The sequence below is a fragment of the Conger conger genome, chromosome 15 (assembly GCF_963514075.1).
Source record: "Conger conger chromosome 15, fConCon1.1, whole genome shotgun sequence".
Lineage (NCBI taxonomy): Eukaryota > Metazoa > Chordata > Actinopteri > Anguilliformes > Congridae > Conger > Conger conger.
This window is the reverse complement of record NC_083774.1, coordinates 25,191,694-25,215,569: the sequence shown is the minus strand read 5'-3', so window position 1 is coordinate 25,215,569 and position 23,876 is coordinate 25,191,694. Positions and strand designations below refer to the sequence as shown.

Genomic DNA, 23,876 nt, shown 5'->3' with positions numbered 1-23,876 from the left:
ACACGCAGGTACACTAATGCTTCTGCATTTACCACAGCCTGCGCCGAGGGGACCAGTACGCACAGGGGTACACTAGTGCTTCTACATATACCATTACCTGCTCTGTGGGGACCATTACCCACAGGGGTACATTGTGATTCTGCGTTTACCACGACCTGCGCTGTGAGGATTATTACACACAGGAGTACACTAGTGCTTCTGCTCTTTACTACTTCCTGCGCTGTAGGGACCATTACACACAGGGCTACTGTAGTGCTTCTCTGTTTAGTTTATTGTCATTCTTGCTTTCTCACTGTTTGTACAGTACTGAGACTGACTGGCTTATATTTATGCATTATTTTCAGATACAAGGGTCAGGCTCCGGACCTCCTGGGGAAACAGGACAGTGTTTACGAAGGTATGGAACAACCACTGGGGTTGTATTTGAACCTGAGTGCTGTATTCCAAAATTACATGCAAAACGTGTATGCACAGATAGTAAGTTGCATTCAGATTTTGTTTCTGTCGACCAAGTGAATGTAACGGAAAATGAAACAATGGTATTTTTTTTCTTGTAATATTTGCATGCATATATGTGAGTGGGGTACATGGTATGGGCTTGTGTGTGAAATGTACCAGGACATACACATTGTAAGAACTCTATTAAATAAGTGTGTGTGTGTGTGTACAGTGTGAGGTTAGCTATTTATGGATTTGATGCTTTTCACTTCTTCTGGAACTTATGCACTTGTAAGTGGCTTTGGATGAAATGTGAATGTGAATGTGAATGTGAATGTGAATGTGAATGTGAATGTGATTGTGATTGTGATTGTGAATGTGAATTCGCAGAGGACTGGGACATGCTGGACGTGGATGAGGATGAGAAGCTGACAGGGGAGGAGGAGTTTGAGCTCCTGGCGGGGCCCCTGGGCCTGAGTGAGCGGAGGCTGGTCCCCGAGGCCGTGCAGTTCCCCGACAGCGACCCCCTGGGGGCCTCCATTGCCATGGTCACCGCCACCAACAGCATGGAGGAGACCCTGCTGCAAATCGGTCAGTGCCATCCCATCATGCACTGCGGTCCGCCGTTCCTCTCCTGGGAGATGATATCTGTGCTAATAACTGTGATTATTTTTGGCTTGTCTGGTTTTTACACACTTATGAGGACCGCAACAGTACTGAGGACATTGCTTCAGCTCCTCAGTGCTAAAGGTGAAGTGGGCCCTTATGGAATGTAATTCAGTGAGCTCGGCAGTAGCAACACTCCTTATTTAGAGCCGTGATGTGATTGCATCGTCAGTCAGACATGGTTCCATGTATTAGAGTGTTAAATAGCCACTACAGTATAGCGTGCCGCCAGTGTTGGATAAAGGCGTTCAGTTTGAGGGTCCTCAGTCTGTTAATTCTGTGGGACCAGAGCCATAAGAGCCAGCGTTTGTTCAAGCCATTCTGCTCGAGTGTTCAGCACCGTCGAGCCCGGTCTTGACGAGGCCGACGTGAGGTGCACTGCATTTTGGGAAGCCCCGTGTCTGCGATTTGATTGGCCGTGTCTGTGACCCGATTGGCCGCGTCTGTGACCCGATTGGCTGTCCGTGCTCCAGGCTGCCACGGCTCGGTGGAGAAGAGCTCCTCTGGGAGGGTGACCCTGGGCGAGCAGGCCGCCGCCCTGCTGAACCCCCACGACCGCGTCATGGCGCTGAAGAGGGTGACCGCCGCCGCCCAGGTGCTGCTCGCCAGGACCATGGTGATGAGGGCGCTGTCGCTGCTGTCCGTCAGGTGAGACCCCGCCCCCCGGGCACGCCCCTGCACCACACTGTGGGCCGCAATATCGTCCTTCGTGTTCAAATCAGCGCACTTGCGTAATATTGAGTATATTGCCTAACAGCTTGTATACTCAAATGTAGGTAGGTAAGTACACTCATTTGGACACAGCTTTTCTTTGAATGATGGCAGAATGGTAAGTGTGTAAGTCAGGGATCCTCAAATCTGGCCCTCAAATCCGAATATAGACCGACCTGGTTCTCTTTCCTCCCGGGTAATTAACTGAACAGTTAGTGCTGCTGATTGGCCACACTGTCCTCACTCCTGACTCCCATGTAAAGGGAGGGTGGAAAAGCAGTAGTTCTCAGTCCTCGAGCACCGTGATTTGATGATCCCTGGTGGCCCAATGTACTTTCCTTCCCTCAGTGAAGCCTAAGGCGACAGATTAGCAAACAAGCTATCTTGAAGGACCTATACACTTGTAAGTCGCTTTGGATTAAAAGCGTCTGCTAATTGACAAAAATGTAAACGTCGGTGGTAAGCGTGGTGCTGAAATGTCGCCCCCTGCCTGCCAGCGGGTCCAGCTGCAGCCTGGCGGCGGGGCTGGAGTCCCTGGGCCTGACGGACATCCGGACGCTGGTGCGCCTCATGTGCCTGGCGGCCGCGGGGCGCGCCGGCCTCTCCACCAGCCCCCCGGCCGGCCCCGGGCCCTCGGAGCGCCCGCGCGGGGCCGCCAAGGCCAGCAAGCCCATCTCCTGCCTGGCCTACCTGAGCACGGCCGTGGGCTGCCTGGCCTCCAACAGCCCCAACGCGGCCAAGCTGCTGGTGCAGCTCTGCACACAGGTGAGTCACCGCTGAGTCACCGCTGAGTCACCGCTGAGTCACCGCTGAGTCACCGCTGAGTCACCGCTGAGTCACCGCTGTCTCACCGCTGAGTCACCGCTGAGGCCCGCCCCCGCGCTGCCATCGCTCTGCCCAACGTCCCGTCCCTCCCGGTGTCTGGGCGTGAGCCAGGAGCTTTCAGCGCAGGTCCCGAGTCTCCTCTCCCCCGCTGTGACGCTCACTGCTCGACGCGCTGCGGAGGGGAGCGCTGTTAGCGTCACTTATTCTCCCTGTTTGGCACACGCCGAACGCCGTCATCGTCACGCAGAGAGAGCTGGCTGCAGCGAGTCTGTTGTGTAAATATCTCTGCGATGCAGGAGGGCTTTCAGTAAAGCAACACATAATAATAATAATAATAGTAATAATAATACTAAGCTTTACTTATATAGCAACTTTCATAGTATCAAATGCAGATCAAGGTGCTTTACAAGAAAAAAAAATATATATAAAAAATGTAGGCAATAATACAAGCATTAAAAAAAGGCAAGACCCAAGCAGCAAAATGTACAACAGAAAATAAAAACTATGAAAGAATCTTAAAAGGATGAAATGGGTACAAATAAGAAAATAAGAGTAATAAACAATATATCACAGATTCCCCCTGTAAGAAATAAGAAATGCCATTAGTGTAATGTAATGGAATAAAAAGCTCATAGTGTGGTGTTAAAAATGATTGAAAGCATCCATACGATATTCAAGAAGCTGACCAAAGGCCCTCTGAAAAGGTCAATAGCGGTGGAAATGGATTAGACCAAGCAGGGGACAGCTGGCCTTGCTCAAGGGCCCAACAGCTGTGCGGTTCTTATCGTGACTACACTTGGACTTGAATCACCGACCTTCTTGGGTCCCGGTCATAGACCTCAGCCATTAGGCTACAGGCTGCAACAGAAAGGCCGCAGTGCTAAAGGAATGGAGGTTTGTCAGACGTAGAAGCCTGGAGGCAGCAGTGGAAAGCCTTCAGGCCACAGCCTCTGGCGCAGATGCCCCAGCCACACGCAGCAGAGCTGAACTGTGGAGGATGTGTCATTCACACCGTCGCCGCGACTTCAGTAAAAATACACTGCCCCTTCCAGTCATTTCTCCCCCTGACGGAATAACAGTTGACATCCACCGCGAAGAAATAGGCCGTCTGACAGACTCAAACTCTGACTCACGAACTGCGTTTGCGTTTGCATGTGGTACGTGGGCTTTTGTTATATCACGCACATTTTTGCATCAGCTTAAGTTGACACTTTTTGAAATCTAAAAATGTCAGCCGATACCGCGATTGCATAAGTTTTATGTAATTCTTAGCCGCTCTTGTGATAGATCTGTGTGGCGTCTTAAAACAGGATTGTAACACAGGCTCAGAAATATATGTCCTTCAATTCAGTGTGACACTTTACAGGCTTTCTGGTAATACTTGTTGTGGGATTTGTGACTCATGTTTCATTTTGTCCTTGTGTGATATGTTAAAAATGCGGCTGTGAATAGCAGTTTCTGCATTAATGCTATAGCAGGTATATAATCATTTTTTTGGCATAGAAATCATAAATCATTGCTCTGGAGCTTTGGCTAGTCTGTAATTCTGACTGACATCATAGTTATAGCTAAGTCTCTTCAGTATTGCAGTAGTTCTGATATTACTGTGGTATGCGTCTCCTGTCTTGCTCAGTATAAACTAAACTCAACTCAACACCAGGTCCTGCGGCTGCAGTGTCTTTAGGTATTTGCTCAAACTCTGCTCTCTTCCCCCTAATGTCAGAAGATGGTTCAGCACTACAGGTGAAAATGAGCTCATTAGCTAACTCTGGCACATTTACATTGATGTGGAAAAATTTTGATTAATGTGCACTGTCACTGGTGAATAAAAAAAAAAATACAAGTATTTACTAAGCCTATTAGTGAAATTGGGCATTCGGTAAATGGCGTGGCACACTTTGGAGAAAATGCGTACCTGCAGACACTGCGGCCTGAAGGACCTGGAGTTGAGTAGTCTCGCTCTAGCACTGCACGGTGGGGAAAACGACCGCTCCCGTGTCCCTCTGTAGAATCTGATCTCGGCCGCCACCGGCATGAACCTGACCACGGTGGACGACCCCATCCAGAGGAAGTTCCTGCCTAGCTTCCTGCGGGGCGTGGCCGAGGAGAACAAGCTGGTGACCTCGCCCAACTTCGTGGTCACCCAGGCCCTCGTGGCCCTGCTGGCTGACAAAGGGGCCAAGCTGAGGCCCAACTACGACAAGACCGACATCGAGAAGAGGGGTTCGTCATCTGTCTTTGTCCTCGCTCGTTTGTCTGTTTTTATCCGTGCGCCCGTAATTCATTGTTTCGTTATGGTTTAGTTTTCCCATTTTGCCGCCATAGAAAACAGGGGTCTTCAGCCTTCACCGGATGCTGGACCTTCCTCATACAATTTAGACAAAAGGCGGATTTATTCTGCTAAATATTGCATATCATGTATAGCATATTAAACAGAATAATCTACATTAAGAACATAAATTGACAAATTACATGAGTATTTGATTTTACAGATTTTGCCCAAGATTTATTATCTGGGTGTGATCTGATCATTATGTGAAGGTTGAATACCCCTTTTGTATAATAGCATGTAAGACAGGATGTATTTGGAATTGTGTTATGAAGGCTGTTAAGTTGCATGAAATGTACTGCATATTATCTCAGTTTTAATGGGCTAAATGCCATCACATGATATAGCAGTAAAATGTATATTTTCATGATTTATTGTTTGTGTATTGTTTGTGTTTTTCCACTTCCCCCTCACTCACCGGAGCCCTCTGTCGTTGTTCTGTCCTAGCAGGTTTTTTAGACCTCTTGTATGCCCATCCTTCATATAATCCTTCCGCTGTAGGCCCCCTGGAGCTGGCCAACGCGCTGGCGGCCTGCTGCGTGTCCACGCGGCTGTCGTCGCAGCACCGGCAGTGGGCCGCGCAGCAGTTGGTGCGCTCGCTGGCCGCGCACGACCGCGACAACCAGAGCCGACCGCAGACCTTCGCCGACATGGCGGGCGACCTGCGCAAGAGCTCTTTCATCAAGCTGGAGGCCCACCAGAGCAGGGTGCGTCAGCGGCGGGAACTGCGGAGGGAGGGGGGGATGCTAACGAGTTTTTAGCACGTTAGCACGTGCTAACTCGTCTTTTATTGGTTACATCATTTTTTTTTGTTCGTTTTTTTTTTTTTTTTTTTTTTTCTAGCCTAATATGAAGTGGCTCCACCCAAATCCCCTGGCGCCCGTGTCTAACTTGCGTTTTACCATGCGTATCATTTCCCGTCATCGAGAGATTTTTTTCACGGTGCTTTTGTTGCGCACTATTTCGCATTGTTTGATGCAACATATTTTGCACTGAAGTTTTTACAGATTATCCTCTTCAAAATGTTGCTTGCCATACCGCTGCGTTTTTGAGTCCGCGGCGCTGCAATCATGTTAATTTGGCTAATCTGAAATTCTATGACCCCACTACTGTAGGCTACCCATAACTCCAGTCAAATTATAGAACAGTCTTAAAAACATTTTTATTAATGTTTAAGAAAAAAAAAAAAGAATAAACTTTATCTGGCCATTTTGGTCAAGTGTCCATTATGTCCATTAACCAACTGGTTAATCGATTAACCATGCCCATAGTCTTTTTACTATCAAACATTTTTGGAATACTTTTGTGTAGGGAATTTGTGGAAAGTTCATGTAGGGAATTTGTGGAAAAGTCATGGAAAGTGGGCAAATATCACATTGGTCTTGAATTGTCATGGGAACTTGCCCAAATTTAAATCATCACTCTGAAGTATGGAAATGTCAGTGTGCAAATATTTCTGACCATTAGCTAGCTGACATTTGTATCTAAATTGTACTTGTAAATTAAGCTGAATGCCGAAAGTAATCCTTAACTGGACTTTCTTTGCTGCCAAGAACCTTTTTAAAGTGGTGTCATTTTGCAGCTGGTTTGGTTGGCTTTTATAGCCAAAGAAATAGATATATTTTTTTAATGTTACTGTTGTCATTAATGTGTCATTGAAGTGCCGTGCTGTATGAACGTTTTGACTGGGAATTTGATTTTGCTGTTGGGCAGGTTATCGCTTGCGGCTGGAGCAGCAGAAAAGGCCTGCTGGCCACCAGCGGTAATGACGGTACCGTCAGGGTGTGGAACGTGACCAAGAACCAGTACACCCTCCAGCAGACCTGCATCTTCAATAAAACGTGAGCGGCTCTCTCGACTGTCCGGGGGGAAATGGCATTAACGTCATGACAGGCTTGTTACCGGCTTAGTGGCTGCCGTTTAGAGACCACCTGAGTGTTCTTTTTCCACGGGACACTGTGTTTCTTCAGCATCACCGTGAGAACATGAGATTTTTTTATACAGCATTGTTAGATAGGAAGGTATTGGGGTAATGAAGCTTCTACAGCATGAAAAAAAGATTGTGTCCGTTGCACAAGAATGGAATTCTCAGAAAGGTCAAAAAAAGACATTTGGTTCTTTCCCCCCCATTTACCATTTACCAACACATAATTATGTTTATCACATGGTGGGATTTAGATTTTGGCTCTCGAGTGATGAGACATTTGCAGTTCATGGAACTGCGTGAGACCTTTTTTAATCCCTGGGGGGAAAAGAAACGGTTTTTACGACAACGGCCACACATTTATTCCTGGCACCGTTTGATCTGGCTTGTGAAAGTCTCAGCGGTGGCCGAGTAGGCGGTTGTCTCAAACGTGCGTGCGTGTGTCCGGCAGGGACGGGTCCGCAGACGATGGCCTGAGCTGTTTGGGCTCCCCGGGTGACCCCAGCCTGGCCCCTCTCTCCTGGAGCGTCAGCGGAAAATACCTGGCAGCCGCCATGGAGAAGATGGTCAACATCTGGCAAGTCAACGGTGAGGCGCCGGCCTTCGTGCCCTCTCGCATTCTATTGATGTTTTCCTTCTTTTTTCCCCCCCATCACTTTTACTGTTTACTTTCTTAACCTTTTGAAAATGTAGATTTTTAAACGGTTCCGTGCCAGAGCGTTCAGTGGGCGTGCAGATGAAGCGTGTAGGCGCGTCGGGGCCAAAGAGCTCTCCGCTCGTTCCTGTAATTGCACCTACGGCTGAATGTCGCACGTACAGAAGTGATATCGCAGTCCCTCTGACGAGGTCGTGCTTTACAGACTGACTGCGTTTGGAACAACGGCACTCTGCCCCGGAGCTTTCTAGAGCCCTGTTTGCTCACTGGTGCTAATCAAATGGAAAATGGTTTTCATAATCCTTTTTAGTTCGTTTTTCTTACTTCAGTTTAACTGTTAAGAAATAAACAAGGACTCTAAAGGAGAAATAACACCCCAAATGCTTTCAGAAGGCTGTATGCGAGTCTTCAGTTAGAACAGCAGTTTGTTTTGAGTTTATGACTGTAGGCATCTGTATGCAGTTTCTCAGTATGGTAGAGTAATGAATGACACTGTTCAGTGCAGGCAGAGAGAGATGCACTGAGTTCTGTCTGGTCACTTCTGCAAAGTAATCTTCCTGGAAATGGCTTTTCGGTGTAGTCGGTTAAGTTTTACCACGACACAGGCCAGGCACAGAACATTCATTTATAAATAAAACGGCCACTTCGTTATACTTTAACGTCGCCGGAAAACGATTCATACCAAGCAGGCCGGGGGATTTAATTGACAGCGTACCGGAATAAATTTGTGCAGGTTTGTAAGTTGCACAGGAGTTTCGTGCAGGATCCGATTCGCTGTGGGCGGGAGCCGTGTGAAGCAGTCATTAAGAATTCACAGGCCCGAGGGCTGTGGACCGACTTCGCAGCCAATTTTCGCATCGTCACCCAAGCCCCGCAGTCAAGACAAGCTGTCCTCCGCCCGCCAGGGCCCTCCGAAATGGAGCTCGGCTAATTAGGTTATGTGGGAATTACAGCCGAACCTGAACAGGATTTTAAATGTCATACCCCCCCCCCCCAAAAGAATGTTGATTTGAAGGTATAAACCGGCACGTCGGTGTACAAAGCGTTAAGCCTGGCGGACGTGGGCTGCCGGTTTGTTGACGCGCCCGTCGTGATTTCGGATGCATCTGCCCCCCCCCCCCCGCCCACGCTCTCCGAAACGTGTGTGGCGGTTCTTTCTGTCCCTCTGGAGGTGCGAGAGTCTCAGTGCCAGGCAGGGCTGTCTCTCTCCCGCTCACCGTCCTGCAGCGTCTCGCTGTGAGAATAGCTCTCTGAGCCTTTCAGTCGCCTGTCATTACCTCAATCACAGTGATTGAAGAGTCGGGGCATTTCAAGTGGCAGGTTCGTGCGCTTGAAGTCACGGGGTTTGGCAGCTCTCTCCGTGGTTCGGAAGGCTTTTGTGAAGACGTCCCTTCAAACCCCCCAACCCCCCACTTGCATGTAGATTTAACTGGCAAATACTCCCAACCTGAGGAGTCATTATGAAGTTGAACAGCTTTGCTTCCATGACAATTAGGGCCAGGAGTTATGTATTTAAATATGAAGCCCTGGGATTTAAGCAATCAGCATTTCTAGTGAAGTTTTTGGTTCATTCTAATTATTTCTACATTTTTTATTTTCTAGCTTTGAGAATCGTACTACCATGCTCAGAATCATTAAAGTTGTGTGCCCTCAGTTTTGAATGCAAATTTACAACAAAAGTACAACATGGCAAACCTAGAAAAATGCTCATAAACCTGACCAAAAATACTGCAGCATTTATGCCCTAGTAATTCAAGGGTTGTTGTTTCACGAGTGTGAATGTAGCAGTGCAACAGGTGCCTGTAATGGTGTAACACTGTAACGGTGCATGTAATGGTGTAACATGGTGTAACAGGTGCCTGTAATGGTGTAACATGGTGTAACAGGTGCCTGTAATGGTGTAACATGGTATAATAGGTGCCTGTAATGGTGTAACATGGTGTAATAGGTGCCTGTAATGGTGTAACATGGTGTAATAGGTGCCTGTAATGGTGTAACATGGTGTAACAGCTGCCTGTAATGGTGTAACATGGTGTAATAGGTGCCTGTAATGGTGTAACATGGTGTAACAGCTGCCTGTAATGGTGTAACATGGTGTAACAGCTGCCTGTAATGGTGTAACATGGTGTAACGGGTGCCCGTAATGGTGTAACATGGTGTAACATGGTGTAACAGCTGCCTGTAATGGTGTAACAGGTGCCTGTAATGGTGTAACCAGTTGTAACAGGTGCCTGTAATGGTGTAACATGGTGTAACAGCTGCCTGTAATGGTGTAACATGGTGTAATAGGTGCCTGTAATGGTGTAACATGGTGTAACAGGTGCCTGTAATGGTGTAACATGGTGTAACAGGTGCCCGTAATGGTGTAACATGGTGTAACAGGTGCCTGTAATGGTGTAACATGGTGTAACAGGTGCCCGTAATGGTGTAACATGGTGTAACATGGTGTAACAGCTGCCTGTAATGGTGTAACATGGTGTAACAGGTGCCTGTAATGGTGTAACATGGTGAAACAGCTGCCTGTAATGGTGTAACATGGTGTAACAGGTGCCTGTAATGGTGTAACATGGTGTAACAGCTGCCTGTAATGGTAACACTGTGTAACGCTCACGGTGTCTCTCGCAGGGGGGAAGGGCCTGCTGGACGTGCAGCCCCACTGGGTGTCGGCCCTGGCCTGGCCGGAGAGGGAGCCGGCCTCGCTGTGGGCCGGGGAGCCCCTGGAGCTGCTGCTGGTGGGCCGCATGGACGGCTCGCTGGGCCTGATCGAGGTGGCCGACGCCTCCACCATGCAGCGGGTGGAGCTGGAGCACTGCTACAGGAAGGACGGTGAGCGACCTGCCTACAGGGGGCGCTGTTTACCATTAATCTGTTCATTTATTTGTTTTTTTCTCTACATATGCATTGACTGTATGATGTTTTAGTTGTGAACTCGGCACACTAGAGGCAGTAGAGGGCGCTTGTCTTTGCCCCATGTGTCTTTTTGAGTGTAAATAAGGTGATAAATGATGAGGGGTAAAATCCAGGTTCCTCTCTAGTATTTTGTTCCAACCAGCTGGATTTACTAGTTAGCCCAATTCTTCAGCCGTGAGGTAGAACTAATTAGTCATATCATCTGGCTGTGTTCACGGGTGGGTGAAACGCATGACGGGACTTTGTTGATGGTTTTGTGTGTGACCGGGCTCTTTGTGTGCTCCCACTAGTGGCTGTAATGCACATCGCCTGGTACGGCGAAGACAAGCCCTTCGCCATCGGATACGCCGACGGGAAGCTTCTGATCGGCTCCAAAGAGCCGCTGGAGAAGGGGGCCGTCGTGGTCATCGACGCGCACAAGGTGAGCCGAGGAAGAGGGAGTTTCCATCGTGACTCAGTCATTTTAGTTTGGGTTCTTTTCGCGTTGGTAATGTAATCGAGGACTGTGCTGCTCCCACAGGAGTCCATCACCTGCATGCGGTGGGACCCGAGCGGCCAGGTCCTCCTCACCTGCGCGAAGGAGGAGACGGTGAAGCTGTGGGCCTCCCCCTGTCCCGGCGCGGGCTGGAGGTGCCTGCAGGCCCTCGCTCATCCCGCCACGGTCAACAGCGTGGCCTGGTGCGGCCTCCCCGGCCAGAGCCCCAAGCCCCTCAACATGCTGGCTACGTACGTGGTCCCGTCCTCAGCCCGCACACCCCTCCCCCCCCCGCTCCCACCTCTACAGCCGGTCCCGACCGGATCCGGCCAGCTGGGTCGCCATGGCGCCGGGCGCTCAGAAACAGCAGGAACACGAGAGGGAGATTGTTACCAAGCACTCGACAGGCCTCCCAGAATAGAGCCCATTAGCCTCTCGCTGCTGACACGAGCGCCGCGTTCCCCGAGTAACGGCAGCGTTTATTGAAAAAGGGGAAAAAACACGCCGGCGCACGCGGTGGCTGTTTATAATTCCACCGCTCTGTGGTTTCCTTCCTTTTACCGTTATTGTTCAGGCAAATGCTGTTCTTCAAAGGCTATGCGGTTCGCAAACCAGAGATGTTTCGCTTGTAGAATTCGCCGACGTCTCTTTGTTTGTTCCTGAACAAGAAATGTAAAAAGTACATTTTAGAAGAGATTTCTTGTTTTTTCGGCTTTGATGTTTTTGCTTGCAAACGACACACCACAGAAGCCCTTTTTGATAAATAACTCCCTGAGAAACATGGGCCTATTTAACGGTTCTCTGAAAGAGAAAGGTTTTCCGTCCGTTTCTTACCGGACCCTGTGTCCGTGCGTGTGCTTCCAGGTGCTGCCAGAACGGCCTGGTCTGTGTCTGGACCGTCCCCCTGGACGCGAGCCACTTCCCAGAGTGCAGTTCCAGCAGCTGTGATGCATGCTGGGACCTGGAACCAAAGTCAAAGCTGAAGGTAAAACTGCAGGACAAGGCGGTGGCGCTGGAGCTAAACGTGTTACTGCCCAGGTTGGGGCTCGTGTCCCAGAGTGCACTGCATTGCGGCTGTTGATAAGCACACATGCCAGCTGTATGAGCAGTTGATGTACAGTGGCAAGAAAAGGTTAAGTGAACCCTTTGGAATGAAGGTGGAATTGTTCAGGAAGAACACACAGCACTGCGTATGATGTAAGAAATGGCACCGCATACCAACATGAAAACATCATCCCTATGATGGAGGGAGTATCGTGATTTGAGGCTGCTTTGCTGCCCAGACCTGGACAGCTTGCCATCATTGAGGGGAAGATGAATTTCCTATCAAAGTATCCTACAGGATAATGTGTGGGTGGCTGTCTGCCAGGTGAAGCTCAGTAGAAGTTGGGTGATGCAGCAGGACTATAACCGTGAACATCTAAGTAAATCTACTACAGTATGGCTTAAAAAAAAAAAAAGAAAATCTGCCATTTTTGAGTGGCCCAATCAGAGCCCAGACATTAGTCCAATAGAGGTGGTGCGGAATGACCTCCAGAGAGCCGTTCGCACCAGACATCCTTAGAATATGGTGAGCTGAAACACTTGTGTGAGGCACAATAGTCCAATATAGTCCAATCAGGCCTGATCCGCAAATACCCGTCACTCTTAAGGTTATTGCTGCCAAAGTAGGTTCAACCAGTTATTAAATCGAAGGGTTCACTTCATTTTTCAACCAGCACTGCAAATGTTTAATGGGTGTGTTCAGTAAAGACATGAAACATTCCAATTGATTTTGTGGTATTTGCTTAAGCACATTGTGTTTGCCTATTCTTGTGACTTACAGATCATATCACATTTTATGACCAATTTATGCAGAAAAACAGGTCATTCCAAAGGGTTCGCATGCTTTTTCTTGCCACTGTATAAAAACCTGCTTTGGAAAATCTGCCCAAGCCAGAATCAGTAGAGCAGGAAATTACAGAGGGAAGAGGTTGCTCAATAGAGAGCTTTGTGCAGGTTGTATCCTTGCCGTCCTAGAGGGCTATCTCTCACCCCATTGACTCTCTCTCTTTCACAGCACTCTTACAAACGGCCCAAAGGGGTGAGCTGCGTGTTTCAGCTGAAGGGCCACATCACGCCCGCCCGCACCCTGGCCTTCAGCCCCGATGGCCTGGCCCTGGCGTCCGGGGGCGTGGGCGGCCTCGTCAACATCTGGTCCCTGCGGGTGAGTCCCTGAAGTCCCAAACCCCGTTTACTTTACACCTAGTACTTCTCCCTCGGCTGAATCATGGAGCTCCTGCGCCCTTTCCCTCCCTCTGCCCCATTCATTCCCTTCCTCTCTCCCCCTCTCTCTTCCTCCCTCTCTCCCCCCTCTCTCTTCCTCCCTCTCTCCCCCCTCTTTCTTCCTCCCTCTCTCCCCCCACTCTCTTCCTCCCCCTCTCCCCCCCACAGGACGGGTCCGTGCTCCAGACCGTCGTTGCCGGGTCGGGTGCCGTCCACAACACCGTCTGGATCCCGGACGTGGGAGTGGCCATCTGCTCCAACAGGTCCAAGGTAAAGGAGGCACCCGTCGCTCAAACCTGTTACCAAGGAGGCGGCTAACGCCCCCCCCTTTCCTGCTTCTGCCAGCCAATGGTCGTTGCCGGAGCAACGTGCTCACTTGCGGTTGTGTTCCCCGCAGGACGTGCTGGTGGTGAACTGCACGCCCGAGTTCATGGCCAACAACCACGTGCTGGCCACCTGCAGGACGGCCCTGAAGAAGCAGGGGGTGGTGGGATTGAACATGGCTCCCTGCATGCGGGCATTCCTGGAGAGGCTGCCTGTGATGCTACAGGAACAGTACACCTATGAGAAGGTGCAGCACTACGCACTGATCCCACCCGTACATATATACAAATACCAGGAAGATTCAGGGTATTTTTCAGCTCAGGGAGTGCATTTGTGTCTTTTGGTCCCCATAATGCATGAATAGGAGGAAAATTTGGGGTGTTTTTGAGCTGAGAGTGTACTTGCACATTTTGGTCCCGACACATGGAAAATGTCGGGTATTTCTGAGCTGAGCTAATGCAGTGCCCTTACAGCTTTTGGTCCCCATAAGGCATGAATATGAGGAACATGGAGGGTGATTGTGTGTGTGTGATTGTCTGGTGCGCAGCCCCACGTGGTGTGCGGGGAGCAGCTGGTGCACAGCCCCTACATGCAGTGCCTGGCCTCGCTGGCAGTGGGGCTGCAGCTGGACCAGCTGCTCTGCAGCCCCCCCGTGCCCCCCCACCTGCGGCTCTGCCCCCTGGACCCGGGCGCCTGGAGCCCCAGCGAGTGGGCGTGGCTCGACTGCTTCTCCACCACCGTCAAAGCGGCCGAGGCGCTGGCCCGCGGCGCCCCCTTCCCAGAATCCTTCACTGTGCCCGACCTGGAGCCCGTGCCCGAGGCTGAGCTGGCCCTGCTCATGGTGAGAGGCGTCCGCGTGCCCTGCCCGTCCCTGCCGTCCGATTGGTCGTTTCCCGGTGTGCTCTGTTTGTGGACACAGCAGTCATTTAATCAGCCTTCTTTGATCTTTCCAGGACAACAGCAAGTGGGTCTCTGGAATGGACGAGCAGATTATGTCCTGGGCCACCTCCAGACCGGAGGTAAGAACTGTGTGTGCTTGCGTGCGAGTGGCTTTGTGTGTGTTTGTTTGTTTTTGCGTGTGCGTGTGTGCGTGCGTGTGTGCGTGCGTGTGTGCGTGCGTGTGTGCGTGTGTGTGTATATGTATGTGTGTGCGTGTGTGCGTGTGTGCGTGCGTGCGTGCGTGCGTGCGTGTATGTGCATGTGTGTGTGTGATATGTGCGTGTGCGTGTGTATATGCGTGTGTGTGTCTAACGTGCATGTTGTTGTTGTGCTGCAGGACTGGCACCTTGGGGGAAAGTGTGATGTGCTGTTGTGGGGAGCTGGGCGCCATGGGCAGCTGGCTGAGGCTGGCAGAAACACACTGGTGCCAACCATCGCCCCCTCCTTCTCCCAGGCCCAACAGGTGAGCCGTCATGTAAACACCATGTGTGCCTTCTGTTTCCCAGAGAGCATGCTCTACTCTGCTAATAATCCTACCGGAGTACATACACTTTACTGCTGATCATCCTACCAGAATACATACTCTATACTGCTGATCATCCTACCAGAATACATACTCTATACTGCTGAACCTCCTACCAGAATACATACTCTATACTGCTGATACTCCTACCAGAGTACCTACTCTATACCGGTGATAGTCTTTCTTACTTTGTGTCTTTCGAGCCAAGTAAGTGTTAAGGTAATACCGGACCACCAGCTGTGTGGCTTCTGCATTAAGAAAGTATGTAATCAAGAGTCATGAGATACTGAACACGACCACTGAGATCACTGCCCCAAACTGATATCCAGAGCTTAGAGCTGGGCTACCAGCCGTGTTCCTGGAGATCTGCCATCCTCTAGGTTTTCATTTCAACCCTAATTTGGCTCACCTGACTACTAATTAACAGCACAACGAGATCTCTAGCTGTTGAATGAGGTCTGCTTTGTCAGGGTTGGAGTGAAAACCTACAGGCCGGTAGATCTCCAGGAACAGGGTTGGGCAGCCCCGCTCTAGCTGCTGAATGAGGTCTGCTTTGTTTGGGGTCGGATTGAAACCCTACGGGCCAGTAGACCTCCAGGAGCATGGCTTATAGGGAGAGCAGCGTGCCATATGGGTGTGCAGAAGTGACCCAGACGCCTCGGGCGGCCGTGTTGCGGGGCTCGTGTGCCAGGCCCGCAGGCCCTGGTGAATAATGCAGCCGCGCCGCTCCGTTTCCCCCGCCCGTCAGCCGGCCATATTTCAGCGCCGCGGCGCCGCTGTGGAGTCCAGCTCCTGCGGACCCCTGTTCATTATTCAAACCTGCAGGAGGTGTGAGCTCCTGCTCTCAGCCAGCCCTGCGATGTAGGGCAAGGTCTCTCTCTCCCTTTCTCTCTCTATCTCTCTCACTTTCTCTCTCTATCTCTCTCTCTCTCACTTTCTCTATCTCTCTCTCACTTTCTCTCTCTCTCTCTCTATCTCTCTCACTTTCTCTCTCTGTCTGTTTCTCTCTATCTCTCACTCGTTCTCACTCTCTCTGCCTCTCTCTCACTGTGTCTCTCTCTTGCTCTCTCACTGTGTCTCTCTCTTGCTCTCTCACTGTGTCTCTCTCTTGCTCTCTCACTGTCTCTCTCTCTTGCTCTCGCACTCTCTCTTGCTCTCTCACTCTCTCTCTCTCTCTTTCTTGCTCTCTCACTGTGTCTCTCTCTCTTGCTCTCTCACTTGCTCTCTCTCTCTCTCAATTCAATTCTCAATTCAATTTATTGGCAGGAAATACATAGGTATAGATTGCCAAATCAAGCGTGGAACATACAAGAATATAACAACAAGTAAAAGTTAAACATGAACAATTAACAGTTATAATATTAATAAAATAATAAGCAACAAAAACAACAATAGGTTAACAGGATTTGTCTTCATTGTCTTCCTTCTCTCTCACACACTGTCCTGCGTGCTCTATGCTGCCCCAGGTGGTGTGCGGGCAGAACTGCTCCTTCGTCATCCAGGCCAACGGCACGGTCCTGGCCTGCGGAGAGGGCAGCTACGGCCGGCTGGGGCAGGGCAACTCCGACGACCTGCACGTGCTGACCGTCATCTCCGCCCTGCAGGGTAAGGGCAGGGCAGACCTGGGATGTCCCAGATCCGGGTCCCGGGGTGATATAGAATTAGCTTGTTGGTTTAAGAGTTTAATAAATTAGTGTTTTATTGGGGCCATGGTGCTCCCAGAGCACTTCTTGCCTGTTTACCTCTGAGGTGATAGCAGGAAGGTACCCACAGGAGCAGTACCTGGGTGGCAGGTGGAGGGCATTGAAGCTTTGTGTACAGTGCTTATCAGTAGTGGGAGCATAATGATCTTATCTTACATATTATTAAGCTCTTTACAGCCTGCAGGCTGTGTGTGAACTCACTGACACCCGTGTGTGTGTGTGCACGTGTGCCTTGTTCTGTGTGTGTGTGTGCGTGCACGCTTCTGTTTGTGTGTGTCTGTGTCACCTTGTGCCTTGCTCTGCGTGTGTATGAGTGTTAGAGCTGGCATCTGGCCATCCGAGGATTGCCAGTTCGATCCTGCCCTTGTTGTGTCGAACTGTCCCTGAGCAAGACGCCTAACCCCCAAATGCTCCTGACGAGCTGGTTGGTGCCTTGCATGGCAGCCAATCGCCGTTGGTGTGCGAGTGTGTTTATGAATGGGTGAATGAGAAGCATCAATTGTACAGCGCTTTTGATAAAAGCGCTATATGAAGGCCAACATTTACCATTTACCTTTCGTACGCGTCTCAGGCTTTGTGGTGACCCAGCTGGTCACGTCCTGTGGCTCAGACGGCCACTCCATGGCACTGACGGAGAGCGGGGAGGTGTTCAGCTGGGGCGACGGGGACTACGGCAAACTGGGCCACGGCAACAGCGACCGGCAGCGGCGACCGCGCCAGATAGAGGCTCTGCAGGGCGAGGAGGTGGTGCAGGTCAGAGGTCATCCCCGATCATTCATTTCCTCTCAGAGGACGCAGGACGCAGCCCCTCTCGTCATTAACACATACCTCCGCATCCAGGGGACCCGTAGTTGACCCTGTTGATTCTCATTGCTTAATTGGCAGTGCGTATGAAGTGACATCACTTCCTGTAGCACAGCCTTGCAGTGCAATCCCACCATGCGCATACACTTCTTTCTTGAAAATGGAAAAATGTATCTCCATTAGGGCTCGGGCATTTTGAGATTTTCTCTTCACGATGACAAGCTGGTTTGTCCTCATGATTACTCAAGTCCTTTTTTGGGTGCCAATAGCCTGTTTTACAACCACTAACCTGCTTAAAGGTGTCTCAAGGCATTTTCTCTTGCTTTATTTCTTGCTTGCTTTATAACACCAGAATGGGAATAAGTGAATAAGCACACATCCATCTCCTTTCCAATATTTATCACACTTTAGTAGACCGATAGGTTCCAGACATTATTTAATTGACGTTTTATTTGGCTATTCTGGGAAACGAAGACTTAAAAATAGATGAAGCTAGGCTGAATCTCAGAGATCGTGGCCTAAGATTTAGCCTTAAGCCTAGTTTTGCGTCTCTCAAGGGGGGACTGAGGACAACGATGAAAAAGTTAAACGAGGTTATCCGTCTATAACGCTTGACAGTAATTCCAGACCCGGACAGAGAAAAAAAGACGGTGTCAGTTAAGGACACAAATGCGTGATGCTTGCAGGAGAAGATGTCTCCCACTCTCTGCGTGATCTTATGTGCAACTTTTCGCCATCCAGAGAATGAATGTGCGTTGCAGTATTGATGATTTGTTTTGTCAGTATTGTGTCGTGATATTGATCGTTTCTCTCTGCCTCTGCAGATGTCTTGCGGGTTCAAGCATTCGGCCGTGGTGACCGCTGACGGCAAGCTCTTCTCCTTTGGTAACGGGGATTACGGGCGGCTGGGTCTGGGGAACACGTCCAACAAGAAGCTTCCGGAGAGGGTCACGGCCCTGGAGGGGTACCAGGTCGGACAGGTAAACTGCATCCCCGTCTGCTCTGTGGGTTCTGTCCGGTTTAGCAATGACCACTAAAGGGGAGTTTCGTATTCTCCAAACTCAGAATCAGTGACATTTTGAGGGTTTGTGGGGTTTTTTTTCCCCCACTGGGTAGTTTATCATCATGTTGTTGCTATTTGTTGTTTGCCCTTCTGTTACTCCTTGTGACAGTCTTCTCTAAATGGCACGATACAAATCCACGGAGCCTCCGATGCCCGTGGCGATGTAATTAGCCGCTGCTGACGGTGGAGGTGGGGCCAGAGCCTGACGCAGCGCTGTAATTGGACCCTCAGGTGGCCTGCGGGCTGAATCACACGCTCGCCGTGTCGGCGGACGGGATGATGGTGTGGGCGTTCGGGGACGGAGACTACGGCAAGCTGGGGTTGGGAAATTCCACAGCCAAGTCCTCTCCCCAGGTAGGGTGGCTGCCGGCGTGCCTCGCCAGCTCACGCCTTTCAGCCTAAATGTGTTTCCATTTTTCTGTCAAACGCCGAAAGTGGACGTTCCCGTTCAGCCCTCGATGTGTTTGCTTGTTTCCGTTAATCGTACTAAATGGACGCCCTCATTCAGCCTGGTAGTGCATTCGCTTTTTTCTGTTAAACGCAGAAAATGGACGTTCTCATTCAGCCTGGTAGTGCATTCGCTTTTTTCCCCGTTAATCATACATAATGGACCTTCTCATTCAGTGCCGCAATGTGTGTCCGTTTTCCTGCTAATTGTAGAAAGTGGACGTTCTCTGTGGAATCGGAATCAAGAAGGTCTGCTGTGGGACGCAGTTCTCGGTGGCTCTCACCAAGGACGGGAACGTGTACACGTTCGGCCAAGGTACCGCCCCCCTGGCTCCGTCAAACCCGAGTGAGCGTCTCACAGTCCCCCTCTGTGTGGACCTCCCTCTGTTCCACTTAAAGGACACGGATATATATATATTTCCCGCCTGTCTTTATCTTCAATGGCTGGCTGGTGCAGATTTGACCTTTAACTCCCAATAATCAGTCTCTCTGCGGGGCTGAAATCATTATGCAGTAGCCTAGTGGGGACTTACTTGTATGCTTTACTGTTTTGCAGCAGAACGGAACTCGATAGTAAAGAAGGACAGTTTTGACTTCATATTTAGTATTTATATTTATCGCTCATACTAGAGTCTTTAATAAAACATAGGATAGCGTAGCACCCCACCCAGTGCTTGCCGTAGGTTCAATACAGCAAAACCTTTTACTTTCTTATTTGAACTGTTCTCCTCTATTCGTGTATGTAGTTGACCTGTCGCGGTTGTCTTTCAGATCGTCTGATTGGCCTGCCGGAGGGGCGGGCCCGGAACCACAACAGGCCCCAGCAGGTCCCCGCCCTCTCGGGCATCTTCATCGAGGACATCGGGGTGGGGGCGGAGCACACCCTCGCCCTGTCCTCCACCGGGGACGTGTACACCTGGGGCAGCAACTCGGAGGGGCAGGTGAGAGGCCGTCAGGCTGCTGGAGTTAAGCCTGAGCTTTCACACTCCTCCATCTCCCCCGCTCTTCAGAAGACCCCAACCGCTATCCTCCTGAACCGTCATCCTGCCTGTGCCGTGCGCTAATCTGGCATTCACTGGGCTAACTGGCATTAGCATGGGCTAACCGTCCATTTCATGTTGAAATCTACTTTGAGCGGCTGCTACGTAGGCAGTCCTCCTGAGCGCAAAAGCAGGGTTCGTAAAAGAGGGGGGGTGGTATGCCGAGAGATGGAAGGATCTTAATGGCCTTGCTTCTCATCACCGAGAAACAGGTTATTTTTGTGCCTTAAAAAAGAGAAGGAAGGAGAAAGATGGAGAGGGACTCCACAGGGTTCTGGATTAATGGCAAAGCCAGGTCTTGTGTAACGAATGAGATCATTATCTCTGTGTGGTGAGAATGAATTATACATATGGCATTGTGAAGCCCTAACACGCTCTTCTACCAACTCAGCGGCCGTGATACTAAGCCTGTTACCGCCTTTCGGATGAAATAATACTCCAGGCCTATCAGCACCTTGTTCTGATGGAATAGTACTCTAGTCCTTGTTCTGATAGAATAATACTCTAGGCCTTGCTTGGATGGAATAGGCCTTGTTCGGATGGAAGAATACTCAAAGCAGTGTTTTTCCTGCATTGTCAGCCCGTTGTTTTTGACTGATAATGGCAGCCCCAGTCAGTCTGTGGGTGAACTCGAAGGTATTACCTTTGATGTACTTATATATTCAAATATTGACACCGGAAGCTACAGCTCCTGCAGTGCTTCCTGTGAGAGAGAGGCCTTCCTTTTTTCGACAGATATTCACAGCAGACATGGAAATAAAGTTAAAAAAGAAAAGTAACTGGCATAACTGGCGGACACGTGACTCCCTCGGCTATGGAAAACCAGCAGTGCCAAAATGTCAAAAATAAAATCACGTTAATTGTTTTCCTGTTGACATTGCTGTTTGAACTGGAGGTGAACTTCTTTAGACAAATTAGAATGAATGTCAACACATCGATTTTTGGCACATTTGAAGCGTTGACGTGTTTGCATTTTTGACGTGAAAATTTTATGTGTTGACATGATTAAGAGCCAAAGCCAAGCATAGCTTATTTAAGGGGCACATCACAATATAGCAGATTGTGTTAACACGCTCAGAAAATGACATAGGGGTGACACAGGTCTTGACGCAATATGGCAATTACACATAATTCCTGCATCGATGCTGTTGAGGTTTTTTTTTAAGCACGTTGAGGTGAGCAGAAATGCCGCGTTGATACCGCGATGTCAGCGGGTCAAAAATAACTGCGACGAGGCATATTTTTTAACGACGTTTTGGCATCGATTGCTTTCCATACCCTGCCTGGATAACATCACTGTCAGTGCTTTGAACTGTGTTTCCAATAAGCCAAGTCCAAATAAACCCATAATAAACTCTGGTGGATCCAGCTGACTATAGGGCCGGTCCTGTGTTTCTTTCTCTGCAGCTGGGACTGAGCCACACCAACCACATGAGAGAGCCCACGCTGGTGACCACCCTGCAGGGGAAGAACATCCACCAGATCTCTGCTGGCCGCTGCCACAGTGCAGCCTGGACCGCCCCCTCCGTCCCGCCCAGAGCGCCAGGTAACCTGTCCCCACGCCCTCAAACCACACCCTCAAACCTGTCCCCACGCCCTCAAACCACACCCTCAAACCTGTCCCCACGCCCTCAAACCACACCCTCAAACCACACCCTCAAACCTGTCCCCACACCCTCAAACCACGCCCTCAAACCATGCTCCCACACCCTCAAACCACACCCTCAAACCTTTCCCCACACCCTCAAACCACGCCCTCAACCACGCTCCCACGCCCCCAAACCACACCCTCAAACCACGCTCCCACGCCCTCAAACCTGTCCCCACACCCTCAAACTACGCTCACACGCCCTCAAACCACACCCTCAAACCACGCTCCTACGCCCTCAAAGCACACCCTGAAACCTGTCCCCAAACCCTCAAACCACGCTCCCACACCCTGAAACCACGTTGTCACACCCTCAAACCTATCCCCATGCCCTCAAACCTGTCCCCACACCTTCAAACCACACCCCACACCTTCAAACCTGTCTCCCTAGTGCTCCTATTGACCTCCCGGTGCATTAACTACAAGTGTCGAAGTTGATGGACAGAAACTCCTGAAAGTTTTTAGACATGTGACAGCACTCGTGTGCAATGCCCAGTGTGAAATTTGTGACATGGGAAACAATCGTTGCGACTGTTTTGAGGCTTGCGTCAGTTTTATGGTGCTCGGTGTTTCTGCGCCGAGCCCTGCCACCACACCCACGCTTCTGCGGCAGCCATATCACCCTGTAGCCTTGTGACTGGAGCTAATCTGGGCTGGCAGCCGGGCTTGGACGGGAAATCTTTAACCAAGCGTCTGACTCATCTGTACGTGAAAATTCCGACAGCACTCGATGCCAGAGCTGTGCTGTTAACCTCAAGAGTTCTGGCTCCTTCCATCTGACCGTCTAATTATCTCACACTTTAATCGGTGCATAAATCCTTACCTCATCACCTGATTTGTGTGTGTGAGTAATCTGGCACAGGGCAGCCACCGCGCAGCACCAAGCCAAGTGCTACATGCTAGCGCTAACAAGCATGAGATCTGTGTGTGTGTGTGTGTGTGTGTGTGTGTGTGTGTGTGTGTGTACAGTCTGTGTGTGTGTAAGAGAGAGAGCATTGTATGTGTGTGAGAGTGAGTTCATCTTATACATCCATATCTCTGTGTGTTTCTATGTACAGTATAATATTGTATTGCTTTGGCAATATGACTAGTGTGGCACAGTTATTTGCATCCCTAATAATCCTGCAAGTATACACGTCATTCATTTGTGTCGATGTTGTTTTTGTCCTTTATTGTTACTGTGGTACGTGGGCATGAATAAGAGTGTTAAAAAGTGAGTGGCCAGTGTGTAGTGACGTTGCTGTCCCTCTCCTCCCCAGGCTCCTCGGTGCCCCTGCAGTTGGGGCTGCCCGTGGCCGTGCCCCCGCAGTACAGCTCCCTGAAGGAGGTCAGCATGGAGGCCATCCGCGCCCGGCTGCGCCTGCTATACCACTTCTCTGACCTCATGTACTCCTCCTGGAGACTGCTCAACCTGAGCCCCAACAACCAGGTCAGATCACGCTCTTACACGCACGCATGCGCGTACGCACACACACACACACACGCACACACACACACGCACACACCCACACACACACACACACGCACACACTCACACACACACGAACACGCACACACACACACACATGCGCACACGAACACACACGCACGCACACACACGCGCGCGCACACACACACGCACATACGCACACACACAGGCCACACACACGAACACACACACACGCACGCACACGCACACACGAGCACGCACGCACACACGCACACACATACGAACACACGCACACACACAGGCCACACACACACACGCACACACACACGAACACACACGCACACGCACATGCACACACGCGCACGCACGCACACACGCACACACACATACGCACACACGAACACACACACGCACACACACCCACAGCAGGAGCTGTCTTTGGCTCTGGGAACCATTGTCTCTGCCAAAAGAGCGCTGCAGCAGAAGCTATTGAGGCAGGGTGGAAGTGGATTAAAAGAATCATACAGTTAATCACATTACATTTCAGGCTTTGTACAGTAGGTCTGCGCCCTGATTTTCCCTAAACAATGAGCATATACAGACTAGAGCCATTATTTTTAAATGTTCAAAAACTAATTTAATTGCTTGAATAGCACTTTTTCCAAGTATTTTGCTGAGAAACTAAAGGTTGAAAATAGATCTATAATTGCTAATTACAAAAGAATGAAGACAACCTTTGTTTAATAAAGGCCTAAGCG

At 50.0% G+C, this 23,876-nt stretch overlaps 1 protein-coding gene across 7 annotated transcripts in view; it reads left to right on the top strand.

The window, feature by feature from the left end:
- herc1 (HECT and RLD domain containing E3 ubiquitin protein ligase family member 1) overlaps positions 1-23,876 on the top strand; it is an 80,662-nt gene that overhangs the window by 48,741 nt on the left and 8,045 nt on the right. For 5 of the 7 annotated variants that reach the window (XM_061221659.1, XM_061221663.1, XM_061221661.1 and 2 more), the window contains 26 exons: positions 345-397; positions 829-1,029; positions 1,578-1,752; positions 2,313-2,580; positions 4,650-4,863; positions 5,420-5,676; positions 6,683-6,810; positions 7,345-7,481; positions 10,174-10,374; positions 10,749-10,879; positions 10,979-11,184; positions 11,798-11,918; positions 12,993-13,139; positions 13,367-13,468; positions 13,596-13,769; positions 14,070-14,363; positions 14,476-14,541; positions 14,799-14,924; positions 16,451-16,589; positions 17,259-17,440; positions 18,316-18,471; positions 18,786-18,908; positions 19,215-19,317; positions 19,773-19,942; positions 21,449-21,587; positions 22,949-23,118. In XM_061221659.1, the coding sequence (XP_061077643.1) occupies positions 345-397; positions 829-1,029; positions 1,578-1,752; positions 2,313-2,580; positions 4,650-4,863; positions 5,420-5,676; positions 6,683-6,810; positions 7,345-7,481; positions 10,174-10,374; positions 10,749-10,879; positions 10,979-11,184; positions 11,798-11,918; positions 12,993-13,139; positions 13,367-13,468; positions 13,596-13,769; positions 14,070-14,363; positions 14,476-14,541; positions 14,799-14,924; positions 16,451-16,589; positions 17,259-17,440; positions 18,316-18,471; positions 18,786-18,908; positions 19,215-19,317; positions 19,773-19,942; positions 21,449-21,587; positions 22,949-23,118 (4,183 nt within the window). The remainder of the gene's footprint in view (positions 1-344; positions 398-828; positions 1,030-1,577; positions 1,753-2,312; positions 2,581-4,649; positions 4,864-5,419; positions 5,677-6,682; positions 6,811-7,344; positions 7,482-10,173; positions 10,375-10,748; positions 10,880-10,978; positions 11,185-11,797; positions 11,919-12,992; positions 13,140-13,366; positions 13,469-13,595; positions 13,770-14,069; positions 14,364-14,475; positions 14,542-14,798; positions 14,925-16,450; positions 16,590-17,258; positions 17,441-18,315; positions 18,472-18,785; positions 18,909-19,214; positions 19,318-19,772; positions 19,943-21,448; positions 21,588-22,948; positions 23,119-23,876) is intronic. The other 2 variants (XM_061221664.1, XM_061221662.1) reach the window with 1 other exon arrangement.